Below are 27,660 nucleotides of genomic sequence, written 5' to 3' on the forward strand. Positions count from 1 at the left end.
ATCCAGCACATTCTGTGTGCTGGCACCGAGGAGAAACAACCCAGCTGACCTTTATTTAAAGAATGGGTTACCCATTCTTCCCCGCTCTCCCCCCACCCCAACTCAAATAAATGAATAAAAATACATAAGGACTGGAGAGACGGCTTAGCAGTTAAGGCACTTACCTGTGAAACCAAAGGACCCAGGTTCAATTCCCCAGGATCCACATAAGCCAGATGCACAAGGGGGTGCATGCATCTGGAGTTCATTTGCAGTGGCTGGAGACCCTGGTGTGCCCATTCTTTTCCTCTCTCTCCCTCTCTCTCTTCTTCTCTCTCTCGCTCTGATAAATAAATTTTTAATTTAATTTAATTTTAAAAGAATGGTTTAAAATCTCATGGTGAATGCATACTGTGGAATGTTTGGCAGAACTACAAATAAATTTTAAGCACACGTCTTACATGGAAAATGTGAGAAATGTAGTAATATCTAAATTATAATGCTACTTACATGAGTGTAAAATAGATAAACACACCAAACAATTGCGCATTTGTGAAGTATATATGCATATTCGGGATTTACACAAAGTAATTAGAGAACTAGCAAACAGAGGGGCGGATTGCTTCAGACTCATATTGTTTTATGAAGAACTCAATGCGGATCGTAATCTGTATTCGAGAGTATTCCTAAAGCAAATAATGAACAGCGCTCTGGCTGCTACCGGTCTGTAGCACTCTGCAGTGGGAGACTGACCTAATCCACACTAAGTGCTGACATGCACACCAGAAATGCACCCTACTCTGCAGGCTAGGGCTGGGGTCAAGGACTCGGCCTGGATGCCTCCCCAGACCTGCAGGTACTTCTTTAAAAAGAAGAATGGTGGGCTGGAGAGATGGCTTAGCGGTTAAACGCTGGCCTGTGAAGCCTAAGGACCCTGGTTTGAGGCTTGGTTCCCCAGGTCCCACGTTAGCCAGATGCACAAGGGGGCGCACGCGTCTGGAGTTTGTTTGCAGTGGCTGGAAGCTCATTCTCTCTCTCCCTCTATCTGTCTTTCTCTCTGAGTCTGTTGCTCTCAAATAAATAAATAAATAAATAATTTTAAAAAAAAAAAAGAAGAAGAATCATAGGACTGCCAAACTGGGAAGCTGTTGAAACTTTTTAAATCTACCCACAAAAATCTCCCCTTGAATCTGCAAGAATCGCCAACCCCTGAGCAATATTTATACCTTGAAAGATTATGAAAGTTGACAGTGACTTCAGGAAGTTATGCTGGCAGTTAGATTGCTAATTGAGTGAGAAGGACATATGAATGCTGTGCTGCAAAGATATTCAGAGACCAAGTGAGAACTGGTGATAAAGGCCAAAAGGAACTTTAATTTTATGTTAGTCTTTTATTTATTGTATAGGTTAGAGTACTGCATATTTTTTGTGTAGTGTATTTTAAGTATATTATGACAAAAATCTCAATGATAGATTATTGCAGGAAGGGGTAAATAATATTTTCTCAACTTTTTATTTTTGAGAGAGAAAGAGGCAGAGAGAGAGAATGGGCACACCAGGGCCTTTCAGCCACTGGGAACAAACTCCAGATGTGTGCGCCCCCTTGTGCACATGTGTGAGATGACATGCTTGTGTCACTGTGCATCTGGTTATACGTGGGACCTGGAGATTCAAACATGTGTTCTTAGGCTTCTCAGGCAAGCGCCTTAACCACTAAGCCATCTATCCAGCTCTCAACTTGTTTTTGTTTTTGTTTGTGTTTTATAATAGGCAAAATTTTTATTTTAAAAGAAAAGAATGTGGTGGGGCATGGAGGTGAATGACTTCAACCCTAGCACTTGGGACATGAAAACAGAACAATGGGAAGTTCAAGGTCATCCTCGGCTTCTTAGCGAGTTTGAGACCAGCCTGTGATACATGAGACTGTGTGAAAGAAAGAAAGAAAGAAAGAAAGAAAGAAAGAAAGAAAGAAAGAAAGAAAGAGGGAAAGAAAGAGAGAAAGAGAGGCAGACCAACCAACAAAAAAATGTGGGTACCACTGAGACACTGTAGGAGGTGGACAGCTTCCTTGGCTGGACAGGTAGGGTAAGGGTCTCTTTGTAGGTGGCTACATTCCTTTGCTGGGCTTTTACTCCAAGATGATGACCGAGAAGGGCAAGGAGGACACTCGCCCGTTCTCCCCCCCCCCACACCCCCCGTAGGAGTCTGCCCGCTTTCACAAGCTATTCACAAACACGTTTCAGAAGCTACAAGTGGGATCACAAAGCTTTGTCGAAGGTTATTGTGAAGACTAAGTGAGTTGATACATGTTGAAAGTGTTCTCCATCTCGACTGAGCCCAAGGAGAAATGCAACAGATAATGACTGCCTATTACTATTAAAGAATTCTCATGCTGGAGAGATGGCTTAGCAGTTAAGCGCTTGCCTGTGAAGCCTAAGGACCCTAGTTCGAGGCTCGGTTCCCCAGGACCCACGTTAGCCAGATGCACAAGGGGGCGCAAGTGTCTAGAGTTCCTTTGCAGTGGCTGGAGGCCCTGGCGCGCCCATTCTCTCTCTCTCTCTCTCTCTCTCTCTCTCTCTCTCTCTCTCTCTCTCTCTCTGTTGCTTTCAAATAAATAAATAAAAATAAACAAAAAAAAAATTAAAGAGTTCTCTGCAAAACATAACTCCCTTTGCCAAGACGTTAAATTTTGGAGGGAAAAAATGGGTATTTTTGTCTTCTTCAGATATACTTTCAACTTGTTTCTAAGTTTGGTTTTCCTTTTTTAGTTTACAAGTATTACCTGTCCGTATCTGTGGGTGTCAATGGGATGTTCCGCATATGCACTGTAGCACAAGCAAACCACACTAGTGAGCCTACTTATCCTTGCAAATATTTGTAGTTTCTTCACGGTAAGAATATTTAATATTTTCCGGTTCAGAATATAACGCTGTGGCTGGTGGCGGTGCCGACATTTTCATTCAGAGAGGTCATAGTGAAACTGTGAGAAAAGAATTTCCTGAAACTTGGATTTGGAATCTTATCACAACAGAGTGAGTTTTTAAAATTATCATTGCTGTCCTTGTTGTTTTTCTTCATTTTAATCTTTCTTTTCTTTGCCTGAGGGAGAGAGTATCTATCAGTATTCGGCAGGCTTCTCAAAATCAACATGCGCTGAAAACTACAAGCTAAGAGTGTGTATCGACAATTATTCAGAGGCCTGAGGGGATGGTTCAGTGGGGAAAAGCCCTTTGCACAGGAGCATGAGGGGAGGAGAGGACCTTGTGTTGAATCTCTAATCCCCGTGTAAAAAGTCAGTTGTGGGCTGGAGAGATGGCTTAGCGGTTAAGTGTTTGCCTGGGAAGCCTAAGGACCCCGGTTCGAGGCTCGATTCTCCAGGACCCACATTAGCCAGATGCACAATGGGATGCACGCGTCTGGAGTTCATTTGCAGTGGCTGGAGGTCCTGGCGCGCCCATTCTCTCTCTCTCTGCCTCTTTCTCTCTCTCTGTTGCTTTCAAATAAATAAATAAAAATAAACAAAAACAATTTTTTTTTAAAGTCAGTTGTAACCCTAGTCCTGTGTAGGAGAGATTTAGGAGAATCCCTGGGGCTTGGTAGTTGGCCAATCTGACCAAAAAAAAAGAAAAATGCAGCTCCCGGTTCGGTGAGACGCCCAGCACTCTCCCCCGCGGCCCCTGGCACGCGTGTTCACGGAGCCCACACACAAGTGAGTGCGTGCATAGAGCGTGCACGCGCTCACACCATACCACGTACACACACTACACACACTACACACACATGGGAAGATTCATTCAGGGCCTCTAATAGTTTTCTCCTAATATATTTTGTCTTTCACTTCTCTTCCCTTCCATTTTTTTATTCTTTATCTTACTCTCTTTTTTGTCATTTGTTTTCATGGAAACTTGGTTGTGTTGGAAAGAACGTTGTATGGCTGTTGTTTGTCATATGATGTGTTGAACATGAGGGAGAGAGAAGGAAGGAAGGAAGAGAAATGGAAGAAAATGAGTTTCTAAATGCGTGCTAAAAATTTTCAAGCATAAGGCAAATATGTACATTTTAAACATGAAACTCATGTTTCTATACTTACCAGTAAAGTTGGTAAGTGGGTTACAAATAACTTTAAGTATACTAGAAACAAGCTAGTCATTTAATTTATGTGTCCAGAATATGTCAAATGAGCCATTAATTCAAGTGCCTACTTCAACATGTCTAAATGCTTTGGTGTATAAGAAATTCACTTAGGGGCTGGAGGGTTGGCTTAGCGGTTAAGGCATTTGCCTGCAAAGCCAGAGGACCCAGGTTCGATTCCCCAGGACCCACATTAGCCAGATGCACCAGGGGGCACAGGCGTCTGGAGTTTGTTTACAGTGGCTGGAAGCCCTGGTGCGCCCATTCTCCCCCCACCCCTTTCTCTGTCAAACAGATAAAAATAAAATATTTAAAAGAAATTCCCTTAGAACAAAACATAGAAACCACACAGGTAAAAGTATTTTATCTGAAAGTCAGACATTAATGTCCAAGTCAAGTATTTTAGTGGCTTGTAATTGGGTATGGATTATAAGAAAGAAAGAAAAAGATACAGTACCCGTAAAATGTATAGCTAAGAAATGGAATCTCAAAACTTCAAAGTGGAGTGACAGGTGGATCTCAGAAAGCAGGGTGCTGAGAACACAGGGCCCCACTCTGAGCATCATCATGGACACTTGGCAACTTGAAGCAGGAGGGAAGAAAGAGCTGCGAAAGAGAGCCCCGGGGCGCAGGTGCTGGGCGGGCAAAGGAAAGGGTTCAGGTCAGTGAGAGAAGAGGGTGGTCTATGCTATGACCACAAGGTGACAATGTGACCTGAGTCTTCTTTTCCAGCTCCACAGGGGAAGCCAACCTCCATCTTACTGTTCCCGATACAATCACGCAGTGGAAGGCCAGTGGATTCTGCGTGAATGACAAAGTTGGGTTTGGCATATCCCCAACCATCTCCCTGACAGCTTTCCAGCCCTTCTTTGCAGACCTCACTTTGCCCTACTCGGTGGTGCGAGGCGAGGCGTTTATCCTGAAGGCCAATGTCTTCAACTATCTGAACATCAGCGTCCAGGTACCTGCTCCATCTTCACAGGACGTAGCATGTTTCTTCCTGAATGAATGACCCTCAAATTGCCCTTGTATGAATGGTCTCTCCTGAGCTCTTGAAGGCACTCAGCCTGGGGTTTAGAAACATGAATTACTTTATTTGAGTGGTTGACTGGTAAAAGAATGGAAGTGGGGCTGGAGAGATGGCTCAGCGGTTAAGCGCTTGCCTGTGAAGCCTGAGGACCCTGGTTTGAGGCTCGATTCCCCAGGACCCACGTTAGCCAGATGCACAAGGGGGCGCACGCTTCTGGAGTTCGTTGGCAGTGGCTGGAGGCCCTGGCACGCCCATTCTCTCTCTCTCTCTCTTTCTCTCTCTATCTCTCTCCCTCTTTCTCTCTCTGCCGCTCTCAAATAAATAAATAAAAATAAACAACAACAATAAAAAGAATGTAAGTAGCTGAGAGCGGTGGCTCACGCCTTTCATCCCAGCACTCGGGAGGCAGAGGTAGGAGGACTGCCATGAGTTCAAGGCCACCCTGAGACTACATAGTGAATTCCAGGTCAGCCTGGGCTAGAGCAAGACCCTACCTTGAAAAAAAAAAAAAAGATTTTAAGTAAGAAGCTTCATGATATAAATTGTGCTTTTGTTTTGTTTTGTTTTTATTTATTTTGAGAGCAAAAGACAGAGAAAGAGGCAGATAGATAGAGAGAATGGGAGCGCCACGGCCTCCAGTCACTGCCAACGAACTCCAGATGCGTGTGTCCCCTTGTGTATCTGGCTAACGTGGGGAATCGAGCCTCGAACTGGGGTCCTCAGGCTTCACAGGCAAGCACTTAACCGCTGAGCCATCTCTCCAGCCCTAAATTGTGCTTTTTTAATGGTGTGTGAGGGGAAAGGTGAGAATCATTTGACGGGACCTTCTGTTCTTCCACGTATCCCAGAATGCCACACTCAAAAGCTGGGCCTGGTGGTCCAGGCCTGTCTCCCAGTATTCAAGAGGCTGAGGCAGGGGGACCGCACTGTAAAGGCCAACCTCAGTGACAGAGTGAGACCCTCTAAAAAGAACAAAATGAAGGCACGTGATTTCTTGATCAAACCGCTTAACCTCTAGGGCTGAGATGTACTTCAGTGGCCGAGCTCTTGATTTTATTAATAAATAAAAAATCACTTTCCATATTCAATAAGATTTATAATTGACAATTTGTCAAGATATGGTGTTCTAGGCATTCATATGTGGGGTTTATTTTTTTGCTATGGCATACATAACACTTGTGAGCTATAGATAATAATGGTCTCAATTCATTTTTTTTTAAGTAAGGAAACAGACTCAAGAAATTATCATTTGCTCAGCCAAAATTAATTAAAATGTCTGCTTATTTTGCTACTGGCAGCTAAAGAAAAGCATTGTCAAAAAAGTCAACAAAGCAATTAGTCAATGTCCAATCTAAGTCATAAATGTAATGTAGCAGTTTGGAAGGTTTCTGCTTGGCAAGGAAGCCAAGTTGAAAATGTGGGCGATGGGGAATTTCCTCCCTAACTGGGGGGTTGTACTATGAGTCGGCATGGGAAGGACCCATCTTTCTCTCCTCTCATCTGGCTTCCACAGGTGAACACTGAACTGAACGCCTCTACTCTTTACCAAGCCAGATCTCTCTCCACTGAAGATGACAATGATTATGTTAGTAGCAATATGAAAAAATCTTTTACTTGGCTGGTTACTCCGGCAGTTCTGGGTAAGATGGAGCATTATTTTATCACTGTATTCCCTTTTCTCATTCCCCTCAGAGCTCACGTCTTGCTATTTCGCCCCTATCGTACGTGGGTCCTCTTTATATCACTGTCACCCAGTCTCCCATTTGCACCATAATACTTTTCCTCTTCCCAAGACCTGGGATGGCTGAGGAGATGAAATCAAATCCTGACTTTTAAAGCCAGGCGTGGTGGTGCATGCCTTTAATCCCAGCACTCAGGAGGCAGAGGGAGGAGAATCGCCATGAGTTCGAGGCCACCCTGAGACTACATAGTGAATTCAAGATCAGCCTGGGCTAGAGTGAGACCCTACCTTGAAACCCCGCCCAGAAAAATTAATATTTTCATCCAGGCATGGTGGCTCATACCTGAAACACCAACACGTGGGAGATGGAGGCAGGGGAACTAAGAATTCGGGGTCTTTTCTGGCTATATAGCGAGTTCGAGGCCAACGTGGGTTACATGAGACCCGGAGTCAATATCCCCTCCGAAGAAAGAAAACTAACATCATCGACATTACCTGATTCCCTCCTCTGTAAAACTTAAATTACTTTTATACTGAACCTCACCTCAGAGTCTAAAATGATCCCTGCCGCCTTCACTCTCATCCAAATAACTGCCTTTGACACCGTTGCCACTCAGGTGTTATCAACATCAGTGTCACCGCAAGTACCCTGCCAAACGCTCAGGGCATCGGCTGGAAGGACACCCTCATCCAACCACTGCTGGTGGAGGTATGACCGCAGAGTTAAACCTATGGACTTGGGTGTTGTAGCACTGCTTAGAATAGCTAGGTGCCCATCAGCCAAGGAATGAATAAAGAAAATAGGGTTTGGGCTGGAGGGATGGCTTAGTGGTTAAGGTATCTGCCTGCAAAGCCAAAGGATTCAGAATCGATTCTCCAGGACCCACGTAAGCCATATGCACAAGGGGGCACACGCATCTGGAGTCCATTTGCAATGGCTGGAGGCCCTGGCACACCCATTCTCTTCCTCTGTCTCTGTCTCTCTCTGTCTCTCTCTCTCGCTCTCTCTCTCTGTCTTGCTCTTACTCTCTAAAAATACAAACCAGTGCTGGAGAGATGGCTTAGCGGTTAGGCACTTGCCTGTGAAGCCTAAGGACCCCAGTTCACGGCTCGGTTCCCCAAGACCCACGTTAGCCAGATGCACAAGGGGCACATGCATCTGGAGTTCCATTGCAGTAGCTGGAGGCCCTGGTGTGCCCATTCTTTCTCTGCCTCTTTCTCTCCCTGTCACTCTCAAATAAATAAATAAAAATAAAAACAAAAAAAAATTTAAAAATACAAACCTAATTATTTGTATGCTGATAGGAAAATCAAAAGTAAAAAATAAATCGAGACCAGAGGGAAATTTGTACCTATATTTCAAAACATTGATCTTCAAGAATAATTGTTAGGTATCCCTTCCCATGCTCACAGAAATGAGGGATATGGAACAGTTATTCAATCAAATATTTAGGAAAGGCCAGGAGGAACATTTGATGCATTCTATAGAGAAATCATTCACAATGAGATATATAATATTTTTGAAAGAGCATTGCAGAATTTTAAGGAGAAATGTTGAGCATTCTATAGAGAAAACATTCACAGATGGGCATGGTACTGCCTTTAATCCCAGCCCTCAGGAGGCAGAGGTAGGAGGATCTCTGTGAGTTTGAGGCCACCCTGAGACGACACAGTGAATTCCACATCAGCCTGGGCTAGAGTGAGACCCTACCTTGGGGGAAAAAAAGAGAGAGACAGAAAACATTCACAGTCAGATATATGATAACCTTGAAAGAGCATTGCAGAATTTTGGACCCTTCAAAATTAATAACACTCCACTTGCTTTAAAAATAATGTGCAGGCTGGAGAGATGGCTTAGCAGTTAAGCGCTTGCCTGTGAAGCCTAAGGACCCCGGTTCGAGGCTCAACTCCCCAGGACCCACGTTAGCCAGATGCACAAGGGGGTGCACGCGTCTGGAGTATGTCTGCAGTGGCTGGAGGCCCTGGCGCACCCATTTTCTCTCTCTCTCTCTCTCTACCTGCCTCTTTCTCTGTCTGTCACTCTCAAATAAATAAATAAAAATAATAAACAAAAAATTTTTTTAAAAATCATGTGCAGGATTTCAGCGATAGCTCAGTGTGTAAAGACACTTGTTAGCAAAGGCTTATGGCCTTGGTTCAATTCCCCAGTCCCCATGTAAAGCCAAATGCACAAGTGGCATATGCATCTAGAGTGTGTTTGCAGTGGCAAGAGACTCTCATGTGTGTGTTCTCTCTCTCTCCCTCCCTCCCTCTCTCTCTCTTTCTCTCTCTCCCCCTCCATCTCTCTCAAATGAATTTAAAATTTCCTTAAATAATCAAATCTGCCAGGCATGATGGTGTGTGCATTTAATCCCAGCACTCAGGAGGCAGAGGTGTAAGGATTGCCATGTGTTTGAGGCCAGCCTGGAACTACATAGTGAATTCCAGGTCAGCCTGGGCTAGAGGGATTCCCTACCAAAAAAAAAAAAAAAAAAAAAGAGGGCTGGAGAGATGGCTTAGTGGTTAAAGCACTTGCCTGTGAAGACAAAGGACTCATGTTCGGCTCTCTAGGTCCCACATAATCCAAACACACAAGGTAACAAAAGTGCACAAGATGGGGCACACATCTGGAGTTCAAGTTCAGTAGCTGGAGGCCTTGGTGCACCAATTCTCTGTCTCTGTCTCTTTCTGATAAAAAATAATTATAATAATTTCTAAAAGATCAAAAAAGCAAAAAATAATAATCAATTCTTGAGTTGAATCAACTTTTCACGTGAGCAGCGCCTTGGATTTCAGAATCCGTAAGTTCATTACATGGGATAATTTGGGGAGGATGATTTATTCTATTCCAACATTGCTGTTAATTTACAAATATTTTGACCTTACTTGACATATGAAACTGATTGCAATTACTCTCTTTTCTTCTCCCAACAATCAGCCGGAAGGTATCAAGAGGGAGACAACACAGAGTTCTCTTATTTGCACAAATGGTGAGTCAACATCTTTACGCGTGGCAATGTGGATTGGGAATTCATGAACTGTTTTCTTTTCAGAAACATATCTCCCGGCAAAGGTTAAGTCACTTTCAAATAATAAGCTTTGAGCATCCAACACAAATTTAGAACCCAACATAAATGTAAAACATTTAAGTCCTTGTCCCCTGCTCCCCATCTCAGAAATCTGAGCACCCTTATTTTATTTCACTCATCTTTGTCCTTTAATTTTCCCCATCTAAGCCTTGGTTTTTTTATTAAAAATAATTGCTGTGAGTGCCAGACATGGTGGCGCACGCCTTTAATCCCAGCACTTAGGAGGCAGAGGTAGGAGGATCACTGTGAGTTCGAGGCCACCCTGAGACTCCATAGTGAATTCCAGGTCAGCCTGGGCTAGAGTGAGACCCTATCTCAAAAAAAAAAAAAAAAAATTGCTAAGGGCTTAAGAGATGGCTTAGCAGTTAACGCGCTTGCCTGTGACTCCTAAGGACCCATGTTAGACTCTCCGGATCTCACGTAAACCAGCCAGGTCACACGTGCGCACATGTCTGGAGTTCAATTGCAGTGGCTAGAGGCCCCGGCATACCAATCCCTCCCCCTTCATGAGAATAGATTTGCAATTATAGATGCTCGGCTGAAAGCCTACCAGAGTAGAGTAGTTTATAGCTACTTAGCATGCATGGCTTCAGCCTTCTCATGTCATCCTGCCTCTGAGCCACATCACGGCAAGTCTTTTCCTCCCATTTCCACATCCGCGAAGGTCCTTTACTTACTTTGACCCCTATCTAGCTCCTGGAAGTCTTTCTATTCTACAAAATACAAGTAGATACTCTTGAAACGATACCCAAACACACCATTTTTTTTTCCTCTTAAATAATTGGTTTCTGGGCTAGGTGTATGCCTTAGTAGCGTGCATGCCTGGCGTGCAGGAAACCCTGGGTTCAATTCCTAGCACACATAAAACTGAGTGAGGTGGCACACTCCTGTTATCTCAGGCATTCAAGGAGTAAAGGCAGAAGTATCAGAGGTTCAAGGTCATCCTCGGCTGCGCAGTGAGCTTGAGACCAGCCTGGGCTGCAGGAGACCCTGTCCCAAAGCTCCCAAAAAGAAATTCTTTCTGAAAAATAAGTTTTCTATTTATTTCTTTGCTTCAATGGTGGAAACAGTAGACTCTTACCATTAGAGAAGTCAGAGATCCCATTTCATTTTCCAATATTCTGCCACCTGTGGCACGCAATCGGGTAATGGAAACAAACTTTAACACTAAGGGAGAAATTACACATTTTATGTTTTGTTATTGTGATGTTCCAAGTATCTCCTTTTCTTTTGGCCTGAATAGTATCTTCTATGCCAAGGGGAGAGAACATATGTAGTCTATATATCCCATGAGTTATTTCATTAAAAATACAATTAAGTGGGGCTGGAGAGATGGCTTAGCAGTTAAGCGCTTGCCTGTGAAGCCTAAGGACCCCGGTTCGAGGCTCGGTTCCCCAGGTCCCACGTTAGCCAGATGCACAAGGGGGCGCACGCGTCTGGAGTTCGTTTGCAGAGGCTGGAAGCCCTGTCGCGCCCATTCTCTCTCTCTCCCTCTATCTGTCTTTCTCTCTGTGTCTCTCGCTCTCAAATAAATAAATAAAAAATTTAAAAAAAAATACAATTAAGTAACATGTGTGATCATATATAGCACAAAGTTAATGTTTTTATATGTTAGATAGTAATTGAGTTTATGATTTTTTAAATTTTATTTATTTATTTGCAAGCAGAGAGAGAGAGAGAGAGATCAAGAGAAGAGAGACAGAGAGAGGATGGACATGCCAGGGCCTTTGGCTTCTCAGGCAAATGCCTTAACCGCTAAGCCATCTCTCCAGCCCTTTTTTTTTTTTTTTTAATTGAGAGAGAGAGGAAGAGAGAGAATGAGAGTTGGCATACCAAGGCCTCCAGCCACTGCAAATGTACTCCAGATGCATGTGCTACCCTGTGCATCTGGAGTACATTGGTTCTGGGGAATCGAACTTGGGTCCTTACACTTCGCAGGCAAACACCTTAACCACTGAGCCATCTCTCCAGCCCTGATTTTTTTTTTATCATTTTTAAGCAGATCTGTTAGTTTATAATTACAGAACCCTTTTTGATTTTTCGATGATTACTTGATAGTTGGAGTAATCAGTGAGGAGACAATAATGTACTCATCAGAAAGTTAAATTATAACTAGCACCAAAACCCTCGTTCTTAGAAATGAGAATTCTAAATTAACCAATTCCCTTTGCTGTTTCCTAGGATCCAGCGTGTCTCAACAAATTATGCTCACTACACCAGAAAACCTAGTGAAAGATTCCCTGAGAGTGTACTGGTCTGTCGTTGGTAAGTGTGTAACACTGAGATGATGGAATTTTGCACAGGCTTAGATGGAAAAGAACAATTCGTTTTGTCCCACTTGGGCCTCCATGTCCACCCTTGGATGGTTGAGCACGGTAAAGACATTGCAACACTACTGTCACTTTAATTAGCGTATAAATTTTCCTGCTGTCATTAACATTTTAGACAGCCTTGGTGAAGAAGAATGCTGATGTGTTCCTAGAAGCTAGTGGCTTTTGTTTGTTTGTTTTTTTTTTGTTTTGTTTTTTTTTTTTTGTTTTGTTTTTTCAAGGTAGGGTCTCTCTCTCGTCCAGGCTGACCTGGAATTCACTATATAGTCTCAGGGTGGCCTTGAACTCATGGAGATCCTCCTACCTCTGCCTCCCGTGTGCTGGGATTAAAGGCGTGTGCCACCACACCCAGCCAAAGCTAGTGACTTTTAGAGCACAGCACACAAGCAGTAAATCCCTGTCACTCACTCCTTTTGTTGAGAATTTTAATACTAAGGTGGAGGCAAACAGCGCTCCACACAAAGGTGATCATCCTTGCAGGTCAGTGACCAAAGCCAGACAGATTACCTCATCTCTTTAATGAATGTAGTAATATTACTTCAGAGAGTTGTCACATAAATTGAACCAGGGCTGGAGAGATGGCTTAGCAGTTAAGCACTTGCCTGTGAAGCCTAAGGACCCTGGTTCGAGGCTTGAGTCCCCAGGACCCACGTTAGCCAGATGCACAAGGTGGCGCACACATCTGGAATTCGTTTGCAGTGGCTAGAGACCCTGGTGCGCCCACTTTCTCTATCTGCCTCTTTATCTCTCTGTCTGTCGCTGTCAAATAAATAAATAAAAATAAACAAAAAAAAAAATTAAACCAAGGTCAAAAAAAAAAAGGCTCAGGCATGGTGGCGTAGTCCCAGAACGAGGGAAACTGAGGTAGGAGAATCACTGTGAGTTTGAGGCCAGCCTAAGACTACATAGTGAATTCCAGGTCATCCTGGGCTAAAACAAGACCCTACATCAAAAAACCAAATTAAGCTACGGTGTTTGCATGCCTTCATATATGTGACAATGTCATGTAAGTGTCGGCATGGATAGGAAGGACGTACCGAAGTCGATACACCCTTACCTCTGGATCTGTATTATGTGAGCCCAGTTCCTATCACTGTGACATCTTTTTTTGGGTGGCATTGGGAAATTATTTTCTTCTCTGTGCCTTTCATTGTTCTAAGGACTAAATGAATTCATATGAGGAAAGTGCTCCAAACACTACCTGATATATTTTTAAATGTTTATTTTAGTCTTACCTTCTTTCTCCTCTTTTTTTTTTTTTTTTTTTGCATGAGTGGTATATGTGAGGTAGGTGTGTGTGTGTGTGTGTGTGTGTGTGTGTGTGTGTGTGTGTGTGTACAGATGTGCTCATCCCTCAGGCTTGCATGCACAGTTCAGAAGAGAACACTGGGTTCTGTCTCTTTTGGTGGACGGTTGACTGGATTTTCCCACTGCATCCTGAGGAACTCTCCAGACTTTGATTCCTGCATTTCAGCCCCTCTGCTCTTTAGTCGGCTGCTTTGGATAACCTTTTTCCAACTTAGTTCTTGAAGCAGTGCCTTAAGGTGCCTTGTTAACTTACTGGTCTGGCCCGAAACAGGAGACGGGGAAAAGCCAGATAATATAAAAAAATAAAAATGCAATCATGCAAATAGAGATCTTGAATACAAGCTACAATTATTTAGCTCATCAATTGTATGACATGCTTCCTTGACTCAAATGTCTTGGGCTGGGGAAATGGCTTAGCGGTTAAGGCATTAGCCTGCGAAGCCTAAGGACCCAGGTTCAATTCCCCAGGACCCATGTAAGCCAGATGCACAAGGGGGCACATGCATCTGGAGTTCATTTGCAGTGGTTGGAAGCCCTGGCGTGCCCATTCTCTCTTTCCCTCTGCCTCTTCCTCTCTCTCTCTCTCTCTCTCTCTCTCTCTTTCTCAAATAAATAAAGAAACAAAATATATTTTAAAAATTCAAATGTCTTTGCAGGAGACATTCTTGGTTATGCCATGCAAAACTCACAGAATTTTCTCCAAATGCCTTTTGGTTGTGGAGAACAGAATATGGCCCTCTTTGTGCCTAATATTTACATCTTGGACTATTTGAATCAGACTCAGCAGCTGACCGAAGAGATAAAATCCAAGGCTGTTGGGTACCTGACCACAGGTAAGAGACATGAAAGATCTGACTTGTTTAGTGACGTTAATCTCTTGTTCCCTGTGTTTTGCTTGTTATGTGCACAAATGCGATTTTCTCTATATATTAGGTTACCTGCTTGTAAAGAATATAACCAAGAATATAATCAATCAACTTTTCTTTCTAGACAGTTACTTTGAAATGGAAATGTAATGATTACTCTTTTGCTGTTCTAGGCTATCAGAGACAGCTGTCTTATAAACACGCCGACGGATCGTACAGTACCTTTGGAGAAAAAGACGAACACGGAAACACATGGTCTGAATTTCTTGATTATATCAGAGGCTTATTAGATGTTTATACATATTTCTCTAATAAGATTTTTTTGAGAATTTCATGAAAAGAATAAAACTATCTTATACGTATACACATTATTATAATAGGATTCTTAGACCCTTGCGTCAAAACAAAGAATTTCCACTTTTTTTACCTATCAAAAAAATGCATACTAAATAAAGAAAATCATTAGGCAAGACAGGCGTGGTGGCGCACTCCTTTAATCCCAGCACTTGGGAGGCAGATTTAGGAGGATCACCATGAGTTCAAGGCCATCCTGAGACTACATAGTGAATTCCAGGTCAGCCTGGACCAAAGACCCTACCTCGCAAAACCAAAAAAAAAAAAAAGAAAGAAAGAAAATCATTAGGCAAAAACCTAATGGTGGGATAAGGTATATGAAATCACATTTAGGAAATAAACAAATTACTCTAATTGAAACATTACTGCCATCCTACTTCGCCCTTTTAAAAGGCTCAACATTGGTGATGCTGACTCAATGCCCCTCAGAAGTCACTATTCTCTTAGTGTGTGTGAAAGCCTGTTTGAACAAAGTTGTATTTGCTATAAAGGGAAATAAGTGCTAAAATAAGATGAGAATATGGTGCAGTACTTATGCAAGCCAGACATATCAGCTCAGTGAGTAGATGTGACTTATTTTGAAATGTGTTTTTTTTTTTTTTTTTTGGATTTTTGAGGTAGGTTCTCACTCTAGCCCAGACTGACCTGGAATTCACTATGGAGTCTCAGGGTGGCCTTGAACTCACGGCAATCCTCCAACCTCTGCCTCCCAAGTGCTGGGATTAAAGGCGTGAGCCACCACACCCAGCTCTGAAATGTATTCTTTATATATTCTTTATATTATTAATATAATAATATTATATAAGTATATATTATTAATATAATAGTATTATATAAGTATATAATATAATATGATATAGTATATATTATTAATATAATATTATGATATATTATATAAGTATATAATTATTAAATATATTAAATAATTTAATAATATGTTATTGTATGTATAGACTATAATAATACAGTATTAATATTAATATAATAGCACATGATCCTTGATCTGGGCAAGTTTGCCATGTGGTAGGGACACTAAGGAAGGACAGGTGACCACCGCGTGGGGACAGCTGTAGTCAGAGCGTGCATGTACTTGTGAGAGCTCACAGGCATGGCTGCATTCCCAGAAACCATGCCAGGACGCGTCTAGGCTCCGTGCAATGCAGCTCACACATGCCGCTGTGTGTGGTCTTGAGCACCCGTCTCCAGGCGAGGACATCGCATGGCTGTGTGTCCCCCCGGCTCACTGTGTCTGGATGAACCATTAAAACCCTTTGGACGTCAGCTTATCTTCCGTGAAGAAGTCACCTATGCCTCTCCTTAGCCATTCACAGGTCTTTGTAGAAACAGTGTTCTGTAAGTGCCATAAATTTTCATACGTCAAGATAAGAGAAATGTAGAAATTCTACTTCAAAACAAATACTTATTTGCAAGCAGTAAAAGAAAAGGAGATGAGGGGATGAATGTGCTGGGGCCTCTAGGCACTGCAAATGACCTCTTGACGCATGATCCACTTTGTGCATCTGGCTTACGTGGGTACTGGGGAATAGAACCCAGACTTTACAAGCAAGTGCCTTTAACCACTGAGCCATCTCTCCAACCCCCAGAAATTCCACTTTTGCTTGAGGTGCAGTTAAAAAAAAAAAATCTGTGAATACCTCGTGGAGGGAGAACACTGCACCTTGGACACAAATGAATGGGGAAAGAAAAATGGGTGGAGATTGGAGAGAGACTGGTGAGTTGACAGGATACTTTAGAACATAACTGAGGAAGAAATTGTTAGGGTAAGAAACTCAAGGGTCTAATTCTGTCAAATCACCTACTTTAACAAGAATTTGTCTGCCTTTCAATGTTGGTTGACGTGTGAACTCTATTTGATATTTTGCAGGCTCACTGCATTTGTGTACAAATCATTTGCACAGGCCAAACGCTACATCTACATTGACGACCAAGTCCAGTCCCAGACTCTGGTTTGGCTCTTAAGTATCCAGAAGCCAGACGGCTGCTTCCCGAATTTGGGCAGCGTCTTCAACAACGTGCTGAAGGTCTGGATAAAGCTCTACTTCGCAGTCTCCTTTTCCTTCCTGTGGGCACGTAGTGACTTCAAAGTAACATGGGAGAAGTAGATGTCACCAAACTACAGCTTCTACCACTGTAGCCCAGTTACCTCGAATAGCAAGGAAATCTTTCTTCTTAGGAATGGACTTTTCTTTCCTCCAGTCATAGTAAAAACTCTAGAGGACTCCAACAGAGCTTGTACTAGGACCCAGTGCCCACCAGGGTCCCTAGCAAGCAAAGGATGAATAGTAGAATATAACAGAATCCATTAAATTACCAATGATTTGATGCTTTATGATCTTAAGAAAGTCCTTATTAGTCAGGATTTCATGCCTGTGATTCCAGCACTTTGGAGGCTGACTCAGGAGGATTGCCATGAATTTGGTGCCAACCTGGGCTACACAATGAGTTCCAAGGCAGTCCAGACTACAGAGTAAGACCCTGTCTGGGAAAAGAAAGAAAGAAAGAAAGAAAGAAAGAAAGAAAGAAAGAAAGAAAGAAAGAAAGAAAGAAAGAAAGAAAGAAAGAAAGAAAGAGGGAGGGAGGGAGGGAGGGAGGGAGGGAGGGAGGGAGGGAGGGAGGGAGGGAGGGAGGAAGGAAGGAAGGAAGGAAGGAAGAAAGGAAGGGAGAAAGAGAGAAAAAAAGGGAGAGAGAGAGAGAGAAAGAAAGGGGGAAGGAAGGAAGTAAAGAAAGAAAGGAAGGGGAGTAGGAAAAGTAAAGGAAAGAAAAGAAAGAGGGAGGGAGCAAGGGAGGATGAAGAGAGGGGAGGGGAGGGGAGGAAGGAAGGGAAAGGAAAAGGCAGAAATTATTAATATTGTTTCCTCAAGGTAAATATTGATATATAAATGTTTCATATATTTGAATTTTTCTAAATTTATATGTTCTTCACAATTACTATAGTAGTACTTATTTATTGTAAGTATGTCAGAGATCTAATATAAGAAATTAATCAAAAATAATACCCATATTTCAAAAAAAAAATCAGACATAGCCACCATGGTTGTTTAAGCAAAATTCCCCTGACTATTTTTCCAATGCTATATAAACATAGCTGGGATTAATCTGTACTCTGGTTTTTGGTCTTCCTTTTAAAAAATCTAGCATTATGTATAGTGACCTTGCTGTGTCATCAAACTACCCTGAAACATTGGGCTGGAGAGATGGCTTAATGGTTTAGGTGCTTATCTGTGAAGCCTAAGGGCCTAGGTTCAACTTCCCGGGATCTACATAATCCAGATGTACCCAGTGGCACATGCATCTGGAGTTCGTTTGCTAGAGATCCTGACATGCCCTTTCTCAATCTCTCTCTCTGTGTCTCTCTCTCTCCCTCTCAAATAAATAAATAAAAATTTAAAATAAAGATATCTTAAAACACAAACTCAATAGCTATGCGCACTCCGTCATAGGAATAAACCCTACATTGTTACCTTTTTCAAATTCACATTGTTTGTTACTATTTTGTTGAGCACTTAATAATACTGAGTGTACTGAAACTAAGATGGTATAAACATCCCTTTGTGAGACAGGGTCTCGGGTATCCTAGGCTGTCTTAAAACTCAGTACATACCTAAGGACAACTTGAATTCTGATCCTCCTACCTGTACCTCCCAAGTGCTGGGATTATAGAGGAGCACCACCATCTCAGTTTACGTAGTGTTGGGCATTGAACCCAGGGCTTCATGCTTGCTAACCAAGCATTCTACCAACCTAGCTACATTCCTAGCCCATCTAATTTTTTTTGTTTTGTTTTAAATTATTATATGAGCAATGACCTTAGGTCTTTATTGACTTAGGATAGATACTTTGAAATAGAGTTTTTTTTGCCTCTAAATACCTGCTTATACCCACAAGTGATTTTTACAAATTATATCCTTATTTCCAGACATTTCTTGCATTTACATTCACTATTTTCTTTTTTTTTTCTTTTTTTTTCAAGGTGGGGTCTCATTCTAGCCCAGGCTGACCTGGAATATACTATGTAGTCTCAGGGTGGCCTTGAACTCATGGAAATCCTTGTACCTCTGCCTCCTGAGTGCTGAGATTAAAGGTGTGTGCCACCACGCCCAGCTGCTTCACTCTTTTCTAATTTGATAAATAATGCATTTTGACAGGCTGGAGAGATGGCTTAGCGGTTAAGACGCCAAGCCTAAGGACTGACCCATGTTCGGCTCTCCAGATCCCACTTAAGCCAGACCCACAAAGGTGAGGCAAGTGCAACGTCGCACATGCCCACTAGGTGGCGAAAGCGTCTGGAGTTCTATGGCAAAGGCTGAGGCCCAAGTGCGCCAATTCTCTCTCTCTCCTCTCTTGCTCGCTCTTGCTCGCTGCCTCTCACTCTCACTCTCTTGCTCTCTCTAAAAAAAAATTTTTAAATACATTTTGAGATATGAAAACCTTCACCCAAAAAAAAAAAAATGTGAAAAGAAAGCAACCAGGCTGCATTTTTATAATGTATCCCTTCCTGATCTATGCCCTTATGTCTTACCCAGGGAGAAGAAGATAGCGAAGTCTCTCTTACTGCCTACGTTATCATTGCACTGGTGGAAGCTGGCCACCCGGCCGGGGTACGTGGCCCACTGTCTCTCTGCTAACTGAGCTTCTTATTAGTGCAAAACAGTTTGTTTACATCATCCAACATAGTGATAAGCATCGGGACCACGTTTGTAGCTACCACAAAATAATGCGGGCTCAATATTCCTTGCAATTTGTCAAATGCAACACTCGGGTGAACTGCAGAAATTAAAAGCAGCCGGGCGTGGTGGCGCACGCCTTTAATCCCAGCACGGGGGAGGCAGAGGTAGGAGGATCGCCGTGAGTTCGAGGCCACCCTGGGACCCCATAGTGCACTCCAGGTCAGCCTAAGCTGGAGTGAGACCCTACCTGGAAAAACACAAAAACAAATGAAAAGCAATGTCTTGCATTTGCCTTTCGAACATTCCGGCACAGACAAGGGTCGTGTTCCTGACCCCCCCCTTACCCCCGCCCCCAGGGCATGCGCGTTTGCACAGACCTGACGTTTTCCACCTCTACCCTTCGCAGTTTGTGGCGATCAGGAAAGGTCTGCAGTGCATCGAAGCCGCGGCTGGGAAGAGAGCCCTGACCACCTACGACCGGGCCCTCCTGTCCTATGCTTTCAGTTTGGTAGGCGACACAGAAAGAAGGGAATTCTTCGTGGAAGCGCTGCGCACAGAAGCAAGGACCGTAGGCAAGTGCCCTTGGCCTGTCCCGAGCTCACAGGCTGCAGCGATTCCCTCCCTCTTGTTTCTGGCTAGGGCTCGCCACCATGCACAGGTGGCCAAGCCAGGCCTGGGCACGGTCACCGTCACCTCTCTCCGCATGTCCCTCAGGTGGCTCGGTGCACTGGGAACTAGAAGAGAAGCTGCCCACCGCAAGGCCATCCTCTGCCCCCCACCCCTGGGCTTCCTCTGCGGACATCGAGATAACCAGCTACGCCTTGCTAGCGCTCCTGTCGGACCCCCAGCTGACCTCCGAGGGGCTGACCTACGCCTCGCGGGTCGTGCAGTGGGTGGCGATGCAGCAAAATTCCCGTGGAGGCTTCTCGTCCACCAAGGTAACTGGGTCGTATTAAGTGTTTGGGTTTTTTTGTTTGTTTGTTTGTTTTTTTCCTCACTGCAGCCCACACCGGCCTCAGATTAGAGGCATTCCTCTTTCCTCCCTCCACTTCCCAAGTGCTGGAATTATAGGCGTATTACACTCTACCCAGCATATCTTTTTAAATCTATAAGGACAAAAATTAAAAAAAAAAAATAGGCACCTAATTGTCATTGTCAGTATGTATATATCTGTATATGTATGTGTAAATATAGAGAAAGAGAGGGGTTGCATTTACCAACTCAACGAACTTGTCACTGTTAAACCAACCAGCTATCATTTCTTAACCTTGCAGGTTTTTAGAGTTTGTTTGCTTTTTTTTTTTTGAAGGGGTAGTATTGTATTTTGCCCGGTAACAATCTAAGTACATATTCAAAGCAAAATTTCCATTTAATGTTTAAAATGGGAATTTAAATAACTACTTGCTAAGATTTCTATGTAAAATTAAAGGCCGTGGTTTTGTTACAAAGGTTGTATCCCTGCATTGCCACGAGCACTGTACGTGTAACTGTAAGTTTAAAGTTGTTTGCAGGACTGGAGAGGTGGCTTAATGGGACGGTGCCTGCCGCGCAAGCATGAAAACCTAAGTCCAATCCAGACACAGGTAAAAAACCTGAGCATGGGCTGGAGAGGTGGCTTAGCAGTTAGGCACCTGCCTGTGAAGCCTAAGAACCCCAGTTCAAGGCTCAATTCCCCAGGACCCACATAAGCCAGAGCCACAAAGGGGCACACGCGTCTGGACTTCGTTTGCAGTGGCTGGAGGCCCTGGTGTGCCCGTTCTCTCTATCTGCCTCTTTCTCTATCTCTCAAATAAATAAACATATATTTTTTTTAAATAAAAGCTGAGCATGGTGGCATGCACTTGTCATCCCTGGCAGAGTAAGCAGGTGGAGACAAGTAGGACCCGGGTCTCACTGACCAGCCAGTCCAACACAATTAGGTGAGCTCCAAGCTACTGAGATCCTGTCTCCATAAAGGTGATGACAATCCCGAGAAACATTACCGGAGATTATCCTCTGGCCTCCGTATTCACGTGCACACACGTGCACCCCCCCACACACACACACACACAAACCACTCACACGTACACAAATACAAAAATACAATAATTTACAAAATGTCTTCTGACATAAAGTAATAAAAGTAATGATCCTATATAAAAAATAAATCCAGTCTCTACTTGCATAGAGATAGTCATGGTGATGAAGTTCCTGGGCACGTATCATTTGCATATTTCCTAATCGGAGTTCTAAACTTCTTTCCTATTTATTTATAAGACTTCTGAGTAGAGATGCCAGCTATGCCAGCGCATGTAACGCCTCTGCCAAAGTCATTCTCTTTCCAATTGTACAATACCTTAAATATACAGGTTATTTTTACTTTCACATCATTTAATAATACTGTATAAGGTTCTCATTTTAACAGTCAGTAATTAATTAACTATTAATCAATTCTGGATATATTTTGATATGCATTCATTATAGCAGAGACTGAATTTAATTTTTTTTAATTTTTAACTTAAATGTTTTTTATGAGACAGAGAGAGAGAGTTAATTTAATTTTTTAATGTTTTTTATGAGACAGAGAGAAACCTAATTTAATTTTTTAATGTTTTTGTGAGACAGAGAGTGAGAAACCAAATTTAATTTTTTAAAGGCCACTAACTTCTCTTCGTGACCTTCATGTAATAATTAATGTCGCCAAAGATTTGAAAATGTCGCTCTTATTGGAAAATAAAATTACATATTTTCTTGTGTTTTTAGGAGTTTTAAATTTCTTCCCTCTAACCTTTTTTCCTTACATGTTTTGATATCTGATAGAACAAAGCCTGACTCAGTAGACATTTTTAAATTTCCCAGGGACAGGGAGATGGCTCCATGGGTAATGCGCTTGCTGCACAGGCCCGAGGACCTGAGTTCAGATTCCGAACACCCACGTGAAAATGTTGGGCGTGGTGGCATGCACCTATACTCTTAGCCCCAGAAAGGCAGGCCAGGAGAATCCTGCGGCTCACTGGACAGCGAGTCTAGCCAAATTGGTGCACTCAAAGCTCAGTGAGAAACCTTGTCTCAAAGAATAAGGTGAAAAGAAACTAAAGAGGATGCTTAACATTGGCCTGTGGCCTTCAGAGGCATGTGCACACATGTGCATGAGCACTCACATACACAGGGCGCTTGCACACATATGAATACACACACAACACCACATATTCACATACCAAAGTAATTCCCTTGACTCACACTTTCATTCTATTAGTTGATTTTTTTTTTAAATTTTTATTTATTTATTTGAGAGCGACAGACACAGAGAGAAAGACAGATAGAGGGAGAGAGAGAGAATGGGCGCGCCAGGGCTTCCAGCCTCTGCAAACGAACTCCAGACGCGTGCGCCCCCTTGTGCATCTGGCTAACGTGGGACCTGGGGAATTGAGCCTCGAACCGGGGTCCTTAGGCTTCACAGGCAAGCGCTTAACCACTAAGCCATCTCTCCAGCCCAGTTGATTTTTTTTTTGAGAGACAGAGAAAGAGGCAGAGAGAGAGGAGAGAATGAGCACACCAGGGCCTCCAGCCACTGCAAAGGAACTCCAGATGCATGTGCCCCCTTGTGAATATCTGGCTTACGTGGGTCCTGGAGAATCGAACCAGGATCCTTTGGCCTTGCAGGCAAACGCCTTAACTGCTAAGCAATCTCGCCAACCCTAGTTGAAAATTTACCTGGATTAGAGTGTTGAATGTAAGTGTTGTCACAAACCCCATTTGTTTTAAATTATGAAGTGTCCAAGAAAGTATAGTTTAGCCAGGCGTGGTGGCGCACGCCTTTAATCCCAGCAGCACTCGGGAGGCAGAGGTTGGAGGATCGTTGTGAGTTCGAGGCCACCCAGAGACTCCATAGTGAATTCCAGGTCAGCCTGAGCTAGAGCAAGACCCTACCTGGAAAAACAAAAAAAAAGAAAGAAAGAAAGAAAGAAGCATAGCTTACACACAATGGCACGATGCATTTTATACGTTCTAAAATGAACAAGACTTAACATTTGTGATTTCTAAATCCCAAAATAGGCTGGAACATAATTTCTGTCATTACGGTTGCAGGATACTGTGGTAGCCCTCCAGGCTCTGACTCTGTTCCAAAGGCTTACTTTTACGAAGGACAGACAAAACTCCGTGCGGATTTCCTCTGAGAAGACATTCGACATGGCCTTCCAGGTGAACGATGAGAACCGTCTGCTGCTGCAGCAAATTCCGTTGCCAAAAGCGGAGGGCAACTACACGGTGGCCGTGCGGGGCGATGGCTGCGTGTACGTGCAGGTGAGCTCGGCTGTGCTCGGTCCACCGCGTGTGCAACTGGAAGGAGTCGGGGCACAAATGCCACGTGGTGTCCTGTCGGTTTCAGCGGCTGAGTGTCCGCAGCACCATAGTACTCCTGCGTGTCACTCGGTGTAGCTAGAAGACAGCGCGCCGTGTCCCTGCGACTCCACCGCGGTGAGGAGCCTCGTCTCGTTTCAGTGAGACGAGGTGATCCCAGTTATTAACACGAGTTACTAACAGCTCGCTGTGTGATTTAACCCCAAATAAGCCTTGCCACTCCTTTCACACCAGGATTCCATCAGGGACATGTTCGGATGTTGCAGTTGTTCTCTTTCAATCTCTCTCGACTAATAGGATCACCAGGGGTGTGCGTGTGCGTGTGTGTGTGTGTGTGTGTGTGTGTGTGTGTGTGTTTGAAGGATGGTATTCTGTAGAGTGTACCTCGGTCTGGATCTGTTAGATGGTTTTCTTTTTTTAGCTTTTTGTTTTGTTTTGTTTTTTGTGTTTTTTTTTTTTTTTTTTTTTCTTTTTTGGCCTTTTGAGATAGAATCTCACTGAAGCCCAGGCGGACCTGGAAGTCACTATGTAGTCTCAGGGTGGCCGTGAACTCGCGGTGATCCTCCTCCCTCTGCCTCCCAAGTGCTGGGATTAAAGGTGTGCGCCACCACGCCCAGCTTTTAGATGGTATTCTTTATGGCATCATTTAATTTGAAAGTTCCCTGAAAGTTAAGCCCACACTCCTGTGACATCGGGAGGTGTGTCACTATCGATTGATGATGTTATGCTTGGCCACTAGATTCAGATAGTGACAACAAAATTTCTTCATTAAAAAAGTGCTGTTTTTCTTCCTTTGCTCCTTTTCCTGAAACTTTCATTTATTTATTTGTGTATGTGAGGGGGGTATGTGGGGGCTATAAGGGGTTGTTCAGGTGAGCTAGGGTCTCTTGCCTCTGCAACAAATGCCCATCCACCTTCACGTGGTGGCTCAGGAATTGAACCAGGGCCAACAGACTTTGCAAGCAAGCCCCTTTAACCACTGAGCAGTCTTCCCCAGCCACCTTTTTGGGTCTTTTATATTCAGTGTCTTACGTTAGCCTACAAAGTACCGGGTTCGTTATGGCATTGTTGTACACGTATGGCGTTGTTCTAACTTCCTTCTTACATCTTATTCCATCCCTCCTTCCCCCTAGCAATTAATATTTAAAATGTCACATGGGAGCCATGGAAATGTCACTCTGTTTTCTGTGTCACTTTTCACCTTAGAATGCATTGAGGATCTATGCCTATTTCAATAAGGACATGCAGTAGTGGCTTTTGAATTCTATCATGCCATCTGCTCTTATTACATGGCATTTCCATACTGTGGATACACAAGAATGAGTTCGATATGGGCTGGAGAGATGGCTTAGCAGTTAAGGCATTTGCCTACAAAGCCTAGGGACCCAGGTTCAATTCCCCAGGACCCACATAAAGCCAGGTGCACAAAGTGGCACATGCATCTGGAGTTTGTTTACAGTGGCTAGAGGTCCTGGCATGCCCATATTCTCTCTCTCTCTCTCCTATCTCTCTCTCTCTCTCTCTCTCTCTCTCTCTCTCTCTCTTTCTCTCTTTCTCTCTCTCTGCTTACAAGTCATTTTTTTAAAGTTTTTAAAAGAGTGTTAAAAGTTTTATGCATCTGGCTCTTAAAACTTATAAAATGTGAATTTGTAAAAAACTTTGTTTTCTCCTATAACCTGTCACTTTGGGCCACTTTGGGCCACTTGGAGGGTGTCATAGTGTCTGCAGCTCCTGAATCAGGCACTGGTGCTTCTGGAGGGAAAATTGGCACACGTGTGGGTATGTTTGTATGTGTGTGTGTGTTTGTGTGTGTGTGTGTTTGTGGTTTTAATCTGGAGGCCAAATCCTGAACTTGAATGCTCTACCATGTCACTTGCTCAGTTGTGGTTCTAAAGAGGAGCTCCCAGACGACCCGCAGGGACAGGCGAGACAGTCGCTGAATTGCACACCTTGGAAGAGCCAGCTCCACTTCCATGACTATGAACGGCTGCTGCTCATGGCCTTTTTTTGTTTGCCAGGGGAGATGTTCTGTTTGGCCATGTACACAGACATTGTAACCATGGTATCTTTACCCCATCATAATTACAAAACTCCTTTGCAGCTTTAAAACAAAAAAGAATGAGTTCACCAGGTCAAATATGAGTGTACACTGGCTTTTTTAACTATCCAAGTTGATTTCCTAGTTTTATTATTCAAAATCATTATTTCAAGCCGGGCTTGGTGGCACACGCCTTTAATCCCAGCACTCGGGAGGCAGAGATAGGAGGATCGCCATGAGTTCAAGGCCACCCTGAGACTCCACAGTGAATTCCAGATCAGCCTGGGCTAGAGTGAGACCCTACCTCGAAAAAAAAAAAAAAAAATATATATATATATATATATATATATATATATATATATATATATATATATATAATTTCAAAATTTAGATTCTACAGTCTCCTTTTTTATTGAATCATTTTAATTCATTCATTGATATTCACTTTCATTCCTAGAGTATTCACATCATAAAATAATTTTATCATTTTGACTAAATCAAATTATTTTATTTCAAAATAAGCATAGATATATTCTCTGCTATTCAATAGCTATACAAATTTTAACAAGCTTCTTTATCTTTTTTTTGTTTTTTGTTTTTGTTTTTGTTTTTCGAGGTAGGGTCTCACTCTGGCTCAGGCTGACCTGGAATTCACTATGTAGTCTCAGGGTGGCCTCGAACTCACGGCGATCCTCTTACCTCTGCCTCCCGAGTGCTGGGATTAAAGGCGTGCGCCACCACGCCCGGCTTTCTTTATCTTTTTATTTCTATTTGTTTGTTAGAGAGGGAGAGACAGAGAAGCAGATAGAATGGGTATACCAGTGCCTCCAGCCACTGCAGATGAACTCCAGACACATGCACCACCTGGCTTACATGGGTCCTGGGGGAATTGAACCTGGGACCTTTGGTTTTATAGGCAAGCACATTAATGGCTAAACCATCTCTCAGCCCAGGCTTCTTTATCTTAACAACTTATCTCTCTGTACCTCATTTCTCATCTATAAAAGATGGGGGCTGACAATAACATACGCTCCACAAGGTGGCTGGAAATGCTACAAAGAATGATTATGTTAAAACCACAAAGAAAGTGCATGGTATGTGCTCAGTGGATGCTTATTGTAACTGGTGAAGGAAAGAACACAGGTGAAAATGACTTCTAGTTTAAAACTAAAACTCGGGTTGGAGAAATGGCTTAGTGGTTAAGCGCTTGCCTGTGAAGCCTAAGGACCCCGGTTCGAGGCTTGGTTCCCCAGGACCCATGTTAGCCAAATGCACAAGGGGGCGCATGCATCTGGAGTTCATTTGCAGTAGCTGGAGGCCCTGGAGCACCCATTCTCTCTCTCTCTCTCTTTCTCTCTCTCTCTGCTTCTTTCTCTATCACTCTCAAATAAATAAAAATAAACAAAAAAAGTTTTTTAAAAAACTAAAACTTTAATAAGAAGACAAGAAATATAAGCGCAATCTTTGGGTTACTAAGTAACATGTTCTCTGTTTTTTTTTTTTTTTTTCAAGACTACTATGAGATACAATATCCTGCCAACCAAGAGGTCACGTGGTTTTACGCTGTCTGTGAATACAGCCAATGCTTCATGCAGAGGAGTATTTGATACAAAGTTTGACCTAATTGTTTCAGCCAGGTAATGACTGTCATTTTTTGTACTCTTAAATCTGTCTTTACCTCTAATTCAGAGAACCTGGTGTCTCCCTTTGCCCCCGGGGGAAACCACAGCCTCAGCATTCTAGGAAAGGTTTCCAGCTGTTGCAATGCTCTTGGGAATTATATTTGAACTTGCTTCAACTGTTTAAGATAAAACCATGTGGCAAC

General features: G+C 43.1%; 1 protein-coding gene across 1 annotated transcript in view; it reads left to right on the top strand.

Moving 5' to 3' along the window:
* The window catches only part of LOC105944787 (ovostatin-like), a 97,813-nt gene that overhangs the window by 63,060 nt on the left and 7,093 nt on the right, over positions 1–27,660 (top strand). Inside the window, exons 19-33 of the mRNA XM_045139798.1 lie at positions 2,748–2,828; positions 2,900–3,011; positions 4,843–5,071; positions 6,654–6,780; positions 7,439–7,530; positions 9,760–9,811; positions 12,092–12,175; positions 14,205–14,381; positions 14,588–14,669; positions 16,654–16,810; positions 19,313–19,387; positions 19,863–20,028; positions 20,171–20,394; positions 23,525–23,740; positions 27,348–27,472. Of these exons, the coding sequence (XP_044995733.1) occupies positions 2,748–2,828; positions 2,900–3,011; positions 4,843–5,071; positions 6,654–6,780; positions 7,439–7,530; positions 9,760–9,811; positions 12,092–12,175; positions 14,205–14,381; positions 14,588–14,669; positions 16,654–16,810; positions 19,313–19,387; positions 19,863–20,028; positions 20,171–20,394; positions 23,525–23,740; positions 27,348–27,472 (1,999 nt within the window). The remainder of the gene's footprint in view (positions 1–2,747; positions 2,829–2,899; positions 3,012–4,842; positions 5,072–6,653; positions 6,781–7,438; positions 7,531–9,759; positions 9,812–12,091; positions 12,176–14,204; positions 14,382–14,587; positions 14,670–16,653; positions 16,811–19,312; positions 19,388–19,862; positions 20,029–20,170; positions 20,395–23,524; positions 23,741–27,347; positions 27,473–27,660) is intronic.

This window comes from Jaculus jaculus, chromosome 23, assembly GCF_020740685.1.
Source record: "Jaculus jaculus isolate mJacJac1 chromosome 23, mJacJac1.mat.Y.cur, whole genome shotgun sequence".
NCBI classification, from domain to species: Eukaryota; Metazoa; Chordata; class Mammalia; order Rodentia; family Dipodidae; genus Jaculus; species Jaculus jaculus.